This window comes from Haemaphysalis longicornis, unplaced genomic scaffold, assembly GCF_048455015.1.
Source record: "Haemaphysalis longicornis isolate Haplotype H1 unplaced genomic scaffold, Haemaphysalis longicornis Haplotype H1 scaffold_8, whole genome shotgun sequence".
NCBI classification, from domain to species: Eukaryota; Metazoa; Arthropoda; class Arachnida; order Ixodida; family Ixodidae; genus Haemaphysalis; species Haemaphysalis longicornis.
The window spans coordinates 169,603,672-169,615,269 of record NW_027526445.1 but is presented as its reverse complement, the minus strand read 5'-3'; the positions used below and the strand labels follow the sequence as shown (position 1 = coordinate 169,615,269).

The 11,598-nt window shown below is 45.3% G+C and overlaps 1 protein-coding gene across 1 annotated transcript; it reads right to left on the bottom strand.

The window, feature by feature from the left end:
* Nucleotides 1-5,015: 5,015 nt before the first annotated feature.
* LOC144148574 (uncharacterized) lies at nucleotides 5,016-9,483 on the bottom strand. The gene is made up of 5 exons (XM_077680089.1): nucleotides 9,459-9,483; nucleotides 7,898-8,052; nucleotides 6,808-6,889; nucleotides 6,240-6,326; nucleotides 5,016-5,581 (listed from the first exon to the last, which is right to left on the bottom strand). The coding sequence occupies exons 1-4, from the start codon at nucleotides 9,481-9,483 to the stop codon at nucleotides 6,280-6,282; spliced, it is 309 nt and encodes a 102-aa protein (XP_077536215.1). The 3' UTR covers nucleotides 5,016-5,581; nucleotides 6,240-6,279.
* Between the last annotated feature and the right edge of the window lie 2,115 nt (nucleotides 9,484-11,598).

The window sequence follows — 11,598 nt, the reverse complement described above, 5'->3', positions numbered from 1 at the left end:
GATGCATGCATGCATGCATGCATGCATGTGGTGAACATTTCGTGGCAGCTGTTGGCAGAGAGCGGACGTCTCACGTTTGCAGAATTACGGAAGTTACGGAACTGTTCTTCGGACAAAACGGGCACTGTAGTAATGCAAGTTACGGAGCTTCCGTTAACAAGAACAGAAACGGACACCTTACGCATAGCTTGCACGTAATGTCTGTACCAAAAAAAAAAACGGAGACCTTACGCACAATTCACACAAATGTCCGTAGCAACAAAATGGACACCTTACGTTAAGCTTACACGGAGTGTCCACAATTGAGGTGAAAGAGTCCGAATGACGGAGTCCGTTTCTAAATCGCGGAAAGTGGTCGGCAATACATTGTCTCCGGGTTAAAACCAGGGAAATTGTTTTACAGTGTACGCTCCGACGGTTGTCCCAAGCTCCTTTGGGGAGGAAAACGTGTTTTTATCACGAAAGTAAACGCAGTTTTCTCATATACACATCCCCACACGGAAGCAATCAACGAAAACAATGATGACGGCGATCATAACGAGGATGACGATGACACTGTTGTGGTTCTAGAAACTATAGTGTGTTTTTTGCATCTTAAAGTGAGTGTACACTGGCGGACGGGTCTAGAAGAAGGGGAAGGCCGTTTACACAATAGATGCACAAAATAAGAAATATCAGAGCAAAAAAATGGTATCGAACAGCGTAGAACCGGAGCAGGAGGTCACAGGTAGAAACCTTCGTCCTACAAGGATCCTAGTGGGCTCATGACAATCATGATGAAATGTAAAGTTTTTTATGTGCAAGTCGGCCTTGGATATTCCAACTGAATCTTCAGCAGTACACCATTTATTTTTGGCAACGCTTATTTATTGCCCAATACCGGGGGCCTAACGGAGTACTGTATATTGAGAGGCTCTGGCGAGAAGGCTTTGTTGAAGGCGAGAAGGCCTTTTATTGCGCAACAGCAGCCCAAACCGAGGAGGGACTTCGAACGACGACGATGATGATCGAGCGTTGCGCGCCCAGGCGATGATGTGCTGATGATGAACGGGCCAGGTAAGAGGACGAAGACGATGCCTTGATGTCAAATAAATTGAGGGAAACCGATGAAGGAAGCTCGGCGCTCAGAGTTAGTCATTTGCGCTTACAATAAAAAGAAAGAAACACAAAATAAATAAACAGGGCTTCAACACTTTCAAACTCCCAGCATGATCGAATGAGCAACGTGGTTTGTTTAAGCAAGAGCAACCGCATATCCGCGTGGCATTCCCAGTACTCTTTTAAGCGCCTTTACTCGTGGTTGCAATCGGCATTATGGATAGAATCAATGGAAAGAATAATTTACTCCTCCTTACAGGACAAGCTGAAATTGCTGACAGTAATACATGTCACTAACAAGCTACAAGGGGAAAAGAAACCACGCGAATTGGGAATTAAACAACGATTAGCCTCGCACACGGGTCGTCCGTACTCCCAGCATCCTGAATAAGCAAAACTTCTTGATGTACCTGTATGCCTGAAGAAAATTGGATGTGAAGGAATATTCAAAGCTAGGCTGGGATGTTTTTGTCGAATTTTTGCATTTTCTCGCAGGCAAGAAAAAAAAGCTCTTTTCTCTATAGATGTGATTCTCTATCACGGTTCAAAAGGTCTACGGTTCAAGTCCCGAACGTCAGACTTGATTATTTCTTTTTTTTTTAATTTATCCCCCAACATTGGGGTGACCACGCCGCACCACCTTCCAAACTCTGCCTTTCATGACTCACTTGCGGTGGGTCGTACGCGAGCTCTTATGGGGTTCAATCAGGAGCACCACAGGTGATGTGGCTTGATCTCAAGGCTGAAAGCGGGAACGCACTATAGCCCACATCTGCAAACGAACCACTCTTCTCCACAACCTGCCTCCCCATCCATTTTCTCCTACCCCGTTCCCATGAAATTGTACGCAACTTACACTACCACCCATTTTGTCTCCTTAACTGGTTTATTGGATGGAGAGATCGCAAGCGAATATTCCCCCGGCTACTCTCTAAATAAAGCGTTACAGTCCCGGTTAGACAAATAACAAGTTCACGACAATTTTCGTGAGTTATAGATGTTCATAAAATGTCCTCCTGTGTTTGTTTCCATGGATTCACGGGGGAAATCTCTTACGCGCCTAATACTTTGACGGGATACCTGTAAAAACAAAAAAACGCAGACATGGCATGAACAACATTATTTTCAAGACCATATTGAGGCCATGCACCTAGTAGAGACGGCAGACACACCACAAGGCGGGTTCGCTAATGGCAGTTTCTTGTATAGTTCACGTCTTCGCCGGGAGAATACCGGGCACTCCAACAACACATGTCATACATCTTGCTTAGGCGCTCTGCATACACAAGATGGTAAGTTTGCAGAGTTAGTTTTGAGCAGAATGGAATTTTGATAGGCAACGCCCAATCGCAGCCGACCGAACTCAGTTTCTACATTTCGGGGCATATTCAAAAGCCGCAGGAATTATAGGGCTTGATTTATTGAACACAGCAATGACCGCTTCGTGTCCGGATGAAACCACGCCTTTCTCGACCATTGCTCACTCAGGTTCCGCTTTATGATCCCGATATCATTACCGAGAAGCGGGAAGGCAACTTAGTCAACTTGGTCATGTCCCTGTTTAGCGAGTCTCTCTGCTCTCTCATTTCCGTTCAAGCAACTAAGGCTGGGTACCTATTAGAAATCGACGACATGCAAAATCGCGAGCGTAGGTTCATGAAAAATGCATACCCACTCGCGGAGATTGGCCAATACTGCCAAACAAACGCCAGTGGTCTCAACGTGCCTCTAGCGCATGATCGTTAAGCCAAGCATACCCACTTAAGAATACTGGCCAACATTCGACACAAAAACACTCCAACTATGGCGACACTCGCTCGGAGAGAGTAAGACACATCATCGCGTTCGCTTCTCGTTCGTTCGTCCGCGTATCGTCGTCCGCATGCACTCTGTGCCTTAGACGAGCCGAGACTTGAATATTGAAGCTGCGGTAGGTGATAATTTACTCCCCATGGCCAGGCCGCGCATAGATCGCACGGCCGAGGAAGAGGCAGGGCTCCGAGAGGTTTGTTGAAAAACCACCACTATAGACGATAAGTTGCACTTGCAGAGTGGCGTACGAAAACGTCTACCTAAGGATGAGCTCACTCGGACTCTGCTCATCATAAGGTCTGTGAACTGTCACGCCGCCGGTGCGAACCACAACACCACAACCTTAATAAAATTGAAGTTCGTGTCAGTCGATGATCTCTTACCACTGCTTCGCCATTAAAGTCTTCATCTTGAATGCAAGCTTCCATGAATGTTTTTCTGTGTGCGCAAAGCTACGTTTTAACTCGGTAGCGCTATTAGTCTTGCTTTTCAATTTTCCGTGGCCTCCCATCCATCAGCTATCAGCCGTCTTTATCAAGTGTGCACGGAAGTACGTCGTCATGGGCGCTACCAGCAAAATACAACTCAAGCAGCCAGTCACAAGGTCTTGCCTTAAGTAAAGAGCAGCGCAGATTGTGGAAAAAAGGGGAATAATACTACAGCGGAAACAAACAAAAAAGATAGGCGATTTCAGCGGCCTACGCAGTGATGTTCTTTCTACGCGTCATGTGAAGTCTCATGTTCGGAAATAGGAAGTCTCAAGTTTGCAAGAAATGTCAAAGAAATTTAAAAGTAACGAGCCACTTTTAGCACACAATTTAGCCATTTTTAGCACACGGTTTTTAGCACAGGATATAGTGGTGGCACAAAACGTACGAGAAGGATGTGCAAGACACGCCCACACTCTAAGCTGGGTAACCCTTAATAGAGGTATACATTTTCGAATTTTTGTAACCTATAATTTATAAGGTACAAATGTAACCTATATCTTCGTAACCTTTATATACGTATACACGTAAGGGTTACGCAGTTATGGGTTACTTTGCAGCTTTCAGCATGTATACCTTTATATAAGTTACATCTACCGCCGTCCAAGGCCACACAAATTTGAAGGGGTGATGCTGCGCGCCAGGCGCGCTTTCGCCGGCGCCGCTGTGGCGACACCCCCAAGGCGCCTTTCCCGCGTGGTAAACAAACATTGCGTTAGTGGAAGATATGTGCGACCATGCTGTCCATTGCGCCGTCTAAACTTTTGCGTCGGGTGTCTTTTCTTCGTCCCTTGAATAAACTGCCGGCCACACGGCTGGGGCTAAAAGAGAAATTACTTTTATAATTCCTAAAACAGCAGTGCCAAAAAGCTTGAAAATGTTCTCTTAATATATATGCATTGCATTACCTGTTCGATAATCGTTACCCAGGTTGTCACCCAAAAATCTTCGTGAGTATTGGCAACGCTTAAGTCCTATAAACAGGCATAACTAAATTTGATGTTTGCATCAGCTTTGTGCCGTTTAAGAAACCGGTATCAAACATGCATGATAGGTCTTTTGCTAAATTGAGCTTTAGTTAAACAACATTAGGCTTTAGTGAAACCAAGCTTGAGTGGAAAGATGCACTTGATAGCATACTTCAAAAGGACGCCAAAGTTATGATAACATAGCCTTAAGCCAAAAATTCTTGTCTGACAACCTAGGCCATGATTATCAAAAGAGAATTGCAGTACATGCACACATATTTGCGCATTTAACAGGAGCACATTTCCAGAAGTTTCGCATCGGTAGTTTTGAACATTCACATTTATTATTATGAAACACCTGTGGGCTATTTATTAAAAAGCAAAGCTGCGAACCACCCCAACGTTATTATCGTTCCTTAATGAGTATTGGACGAGTGCGGATTATTGGGCGAATTGGTGTTTCCTATATTGCTTTAGACTTCCAGGTAAAATTCGGTTTATTCATATATCCTTATTAAACCTATTTAATAAATGTTGTGTGGACAGCTTCACAAACATGGCCAAATATTCAAATTCTTTACCTCAATATTTGCACGGATGTATGCAAAGCATTCCGAATTGTTTGGATACTACCATTGAACAATTTCAGACGAATTCGAGTTTGAGCTACATTTATAAGATGGTTCTCAGGGGTGCACTTTCCCAGTACAGTGTTGTTGTCATGGTTCCCCACAGAAAAAACGCAGAATGTGGGAAAGTAGAAAGAACATTTATTACAAATTCACTTTTTCATACAAAGCAGTGTTTATGGCTATGTTCCCTACATTCTCCGTTTCACTCAGTCTAATATTACACTTGGAATTCACTCGCCTTTACGAATCCATCTTTACACTTCCCTCTTAGGTTCCTCTTTACAGTTCCACCTGAGTTGTGATTCCCACGCCAAGTTATCGTTTTTTATGCAGCACTAACAAGTTTCTAGGCCGATTGCAATCTGTCTTTTGGACAAACTTTAAATGGTATCTATAATTTCCTGCACGAAAAAAGGCGCTTGGAAAAATTCAGAGATAAGCTTCGCAATTTACGTAGTACACAAGCAGGCACAAAATCAGGGCTCGCTGAAGATTTTCCGCGGTCATCTTGTTCCCTGCTGCCGCAGATGGGGGTATATATGTGAGGGGCCGTCACTTGGATTTCCCCACCTTGAAGAGCCATCTACAGAAAATTTCAGAAGAAGAACAAAATCCAGTGCAACCATAAGCCCCTCACACCAAACCACAGGCATCTGAAGTACGAAAAATATATTGCACGAAAATGAAGACGGAGACCAGAGAATTAAATGAAAGGCCACACCAGAGGAGTGATTTACGGCCTTTCCTAATAATTTCACATCATTTCAGTAATCGTTACACAGAGCAATTTGGCCGCATTGTTCCGAACAACGCGAAGCCACTATAGTCATACCGGCCAACCTTCCCGAATTTTAATCGTGCCGTGTTCCAGTTTATCTCGCGAAATGTTTCTGCATGCTCACCCAAAACAGGCAGAAACTTTGGGCTACGAGATAAACTGACATACATTTGCAAAAGAGAAAACAAAAACGTTTCCGCGCCTTCATGTGGAATCACTAGTACACGCATCAGAGCGAACGTCGCACTAAACCCAGGAAACGTGCTTTCACGATGCTGACGCCACCTGCGTCACATTTTTGGCTGTACTTAAACATCCTCCTCCCGCCCCCCCCCCCCTTGTACTGGCAGTTTCATTTTGAACAAGGATCCCACGTGGAAGCCGAAACGTTTTTCATTTAAGTAAAGTGTTCTTATCGGTGGTTTCTTCCTCGGCTATAAGTAAAAAGGAATCGCCAACTTACACTTTTTCTTCGTCCAGATGTGTTGTGGGAGAGGATACATCTAGAACTTGCACCGATCTTCAAGTGGCATTCCCAGGAGGTCTGTACCTGTAATGACTCGAAGGGTTATTTGGTTAAAATGTAATAGGCTTTAGAGCTGGGCAGTTGGTATACATTCATAATGAAAGAACACTTCAAACTTGACAAGACGAAAAAAAGAACACAGCACAAGCACTCACTAAAAACTGGAGATTTCTTACAGAGCTATTTTAGAAAAAGAGTTCTTCTTGTTGGCTCTGCAAAACCACGCATCTTATAGAATAGCTAGAGTTGCTGAAAAACTACCAAGCTCCATGCTGAGGAAATCGTTATGTGAATTCATAACGTTCATGTAGTAACGAACTGATAGAAAGAGTCACTAAACATGAGGCAAAATAAGGTACGAAATATAACATCATAACACTTGAAGAAAGGCCTCGCATTTTTACAAGTGCATCATACTTTTGTCTGCTTTTGTCTGTGCAGGCCTGGGTGCCATCTTTGCAAAGAATATTTGAATGAATGTGTTTTAGTTATTGCATTTTCATACCGTTGTTTCCGCTGAAATCAGACTTCATTTCAACTTGTGTCATACGCAGGGGAGTCCTGGTTGTCAGCTCAAGGAACACTGCCTGCAAGAAAAAACAGTAGTGCTGATAAGTCATACGATAGGTAGCCAGATGCAACCACACTTTTTGAACAGCCAGGATCAGATGGGGGTACAGAACCCATTTTTACACCTGCACCTGTCTCTGTGTAATTCGTCACAATTTCTGTATCATCAAAAAAAAACAATCAAGCAGCCTGCATGCTGGCTCATACATACCACCATTCTGTAAAGTCGCTGTACTGCACTACACTAGGATCACGCGAGACAATCATTTGCCCTGCAATACCACGCGAATAAATAAACGACTGATTTGTGCGAATGAGAATAATAAACCACTTAACATGGTGGAAATGGCTCGCTGTCTCAAAATGTCTAACACCAAATTTACCCACTCAAGGAAAAGAATGAAAAAAATGAGGAGTGTTGTACATACGAAAACGTTTTATTGTGCCGTAAGGCAAACTTTCACAAAAAAGAGGCTTGTGCTGGACAAAAGTGAGTTTAGAAATTTCGGGCAGCATTAAGTGGACTACTTTTCTGTAGCACACACCTTGTGTTTATCCGGATATATTACTACAAGACCAATAAACTAGACACCATTCCGAATATATGCAGCGAGAAAAATGAACATTTCCCGAGCGCGATAATATAAGACTTTAATGGGAAAAAATTCAATTATTCAAACAGAGCTACCTGACAATTACATGGGCCAATAACTCGTCAAGTGCGCCCGATGCAGCGAACCGCGTAAACGAAACGCTCAACACATGATAAAGGCGCGCAAACAGAGCAGAAAGCAGGTCACGGGCGTCGTTATCTGTGCTTTCCCGATCGTCCGCTCTAGTCTGACGCAACGAACGGAAGCCCGTGAGTTCATTCAATTGCCGTCGCGGACAACAGAAAACGTCCAGCAAAGCAACCAGTCAGGTAACGAAAATCCCTCTCGAATGCTGCAATTTCAAATTGAAAAGTCCCCAGCGAAAAGATACATTCAATGAAAGCACGGAAACCGTTAAGGGAATATACTCACCGAGTTCGCTTTCACTGGCGCCGGGGCATTGGTCCAACATGCGAACTTGATGCTGGTGGTAGAAGAACGGGCCGTGAAGCGCTGCCAGTCACAAATGGGCTCGCCGCAGCCTCCGCGACTCACGCCGACAAATGAGTTTGTAACAGCAATCCTCGCTTCATCGTAGGGGTATCACAGCGGTTAAAAGGCTCGAGTGGCGCGAAAACGCGGCCACCGGGCCTGCCGGCGCCGCCATTTCTCTATATCCCGTCATGAAACGGAGAAATCAACGGCCGCCGGGAGAGAAGGCGCGACGAGCATCTCTTTAGAGGTTACAGGGCGTTTTATAGGTTAGAACGTAGAGGTTACATGTCAGAATTTGTTGATGTAACCTATAAATCATTATTGTAACCTAAAAATCGCTTTTAACCTCACGCTTGTAACCCTTAGAACGGACTGGGATAAAGAAAACATCAAAATGAATCCATTGTAACCTTTATTTTATAGGTTACTTCCGTGTAGAAGTTACATTATGGGTTACCAGGATTAGAGTGCAGTTACAGCCGCTTTCTGCTGACCATTCGCGATAAAGTTGGCTTTGCCGCCTGGCGCTTTTAACACATGCAGAACAAAATTTCCCGGAAGCCTAGCCTACGTCTGTGCTGCCCTCTGGCCACGCCTTCCTGCAGGTTCAGTGGCAGCAATGAAAGAAATGCGATCTGGAACCGTTCGGGGCGTATTCCACGCCCGGACACTAGTCCCAAGCTCCTGTTATGAGGAAAACGTTCTCCCATCACGCAGACATGGGCGTTTTCCTCACATACGCTACACACACAAACACACAATCGACGACCACGATGACAATGACGACGGCGACGGTAATGATGATTCTTTTGTGGTTCTAGAAACTGCTAGTGTGTATTTTGCTCCTGAAAGAGCGTACCCTAATGGACGGGACTAGAAGGGGAAAGCCCATTACTCGATGGAGGGACGTAATAAGGAATTTTCGGAGCAAAGAATGAACTCGAGCAGCGCAGAACCGGAGCAGTTGAAGGTGAATGCTAGAAAACTCCGTCCTGTAGTGGACCTAGGTTGCTGATGATAATGAAGATAATGAAATGGAAAGCTTTTTATACGAAGCATTGGCTATTTAAACTGAATCTTTAAACAAACACCATTCATTTCTGGCAACCCTCATGTAATGCGCCTGCCCGAGGTCCTTTAGAGATACTATACATAAATAAATAAATAAACCAATAAATAATCAGGGCTTTAGCCACTGCAGACAACACGCATAATGAAATAAGTAAGCGTATTTGTTTAGGAATGATTAAGGCTACTTGTTTAGGAAAGAGCAATCGTACCCTCGGCATGGCATTCGAACTACTCTTTCAAGCGCCTTTATTCATGCTACAATCGACATTGTGAATATAATCACAGGAAGGAATCATTTATTCGTCTTTACAGCAACACAAAACATTTCTAACACTAATACATGTCAATAACAATTAAGAAGCACAAGTTGAAACAAGGCGACTTTGGAATTAAGTAATGATTAGCCTTGCACACGGGTCATACGTACTGGCAGAGTCCACGCCTTGGACCATTCCACCCAATGTTTCTCTTGCGTTCGGGGCGGGTGAAAACGGGATGTTTGGAGGGTTTGGAGATATGACTTGTCTAACCATCCCAAAACTGGGAGGGCGGTAGAGCCTTTATGTCCTGGCTTGTTGCTTAAGGCGGAATTTGTTTCCCGTATCCTGCAGTGTGGACGCGCGATGGCGAGCAGCGTTCAAGGGGCAGCTTTGGTGGCCGCTTCGGCACACGGTGCCAGGGCTTCAGTTTTTGAAAGCGCTGCAAATCAGGATTACCAAGTTATTCTGCCTCATTTGCCATCAGCACTGAACACAATTTTTCTGCACGCAGATGTGAAAGCCAGGCCGTGCAAGGTGAAAGATTTCCACATCCCATTGGTGAGTCTGGAGTTGCTGCCGTTGTTATTGCCTTAGGCCCCTACCAGATAAACCATGTGTGGGCCGTGACGTTCATGGACGCCAGCGCAGTTGCAAATATGGTTGCCGCCTCCAAACTTCAAGTGAAGGGCCGTAGGCGCCTTATCATTGACTGGCTGAGATAAACAAACGCCTAAAACTGCACTGGGTTTTCCAGAACGTCCCCAATGACGAAGTGAGAGGAGCCCTGGCTCTTTTCGGAAAGTTCACTGAAGTGGCTCGTGACCGCTGGCGTGTGGCGGCTGCACCTCAAATCTCTCGACGACACGTCTGGTCAATCTACGACTGAAGGACGAAGTCGCTGTTAACGACATCCCACACCATGTCTGAGCGTCGCTGGCGTCCAGGCTCTTGTTGTGGTACCATGACATGTACCTCTTTGTTTTCGCTGCCACCGGAGTGGCCTCATTTGGAGGGAGTGCCACGCCCCACGCTGCGGGCGTTGTCACACTTTCGGCCACAGGGAGAGTGAGTGCGTCCACACTTCCGCGCACGTTACCGACTTCGGGACGACGACCACAAAGCCTACTATATAATGGACGCGGAAGACGAGGAGGACGCTTCTAAGTCCAAGACGAGGACGAGCTGAAGCATCCAATGCACCCTCGACGGGTGGCGGAGAAACTAAAACACAACGTCATTGTGGAGCGGCCCAAGAAACCCCAGGACACTTAACGTGACCCGCAGGTATCAGCCATGCAGCGTGAGCGATGCACCTTAAAGTTCCTCGTGCGGTGCAGTACCTGCAACTTTCTTATTTTCTAAAGTCATTTTTTGAAATGCTTGCAAAAATAAAGCAGAAAAAGACATGCGCCTCGGGTAGAACCCGAACGCACGGCCTCCAGAATCCCGCTGTAATGCCATTAGGACTAGACTACGGCGGAGGACGGACCCCTCACAACTTTCGTGGATACTTATTCCAACGTAATTGCAAGCTGCGCTTGAGGATGATACCAGCGCCACTCATACAACTTTCGGTGTGTTTTGCCTAGGCTGCGCATACCGGACAGTTGCTGCTATATGTAGAGCTAAAGGCGACTTACCCATAGACGAGCACGTACCCGCATTGCGGTACTGAAATCGCTGTTGAGCCTGGCATATGTGATGCATCAAGAAATTAACGAATTACCCATCCAATTACTTTGAGCGCAAGCGCTTGGACTCCTGGCAACAGTCTAACTACTGTGTGCTTCATCGGAAGCCTATCATAGTGTTACATGCCGACAGAATTATTACAGATGGGGGAGGGGGGAAGTTAACACACTTTAGAAGCCCGAAAGCATGCCGAGTATCGTACAATACAATACCTTGTGGTTCACGCAGCCACAACCTCTCTTAATATTTTTACAACTACTACTAATAGCTGTGTGTGTGTCTTGAGCCCCTATTCCCTCTCATTATTCCGTACCTTCTACTACTTACAGAAAGAAGGGGAGGGGTGACAGAAAAAGACAGGCGAAAGGAACGGGTGTGCGCAAAGCGCAATGTAGTAAACGCCTGTCTCTACACAATGTGACGAGCTGCATTTTTTATTGACAAAAATGGTAGTGCGCTGTAGGTAATGCTGATCACACACCGTCTAACGTTACGGCGAAGTACTTAAGCGTTGAGATCCCAGCAGAAATGAGGTGTCCAGCTTCCAGGGTGATAGGAGAGCTCACCGCGAGTTGAAAACAGTGCTTCAAACTCCAATATGTGCGGCATCATTAG

Coding starts and splice junctions, on each gene's coding strand:
- LOC144148574 (XM_077680089.1), bottom strand. CDS start 9,483: ATGGTCCAAGGCGTGGACTCTGCCA. Junction 6,890..7,897: donor CGCCAGTGAAAGCGAACTCG/GTGAGTATATTC, acceptor TTTTTCTTGCAG/GCAGTGTTCCTTGAGCTGAC. Junction 6,327..6,807: donor TGATTTCAGCGGAAACAACG/GTATGAAAATGC, acceptor GAGTCATTACAG/GTACAGACCTCCTGGGAATG.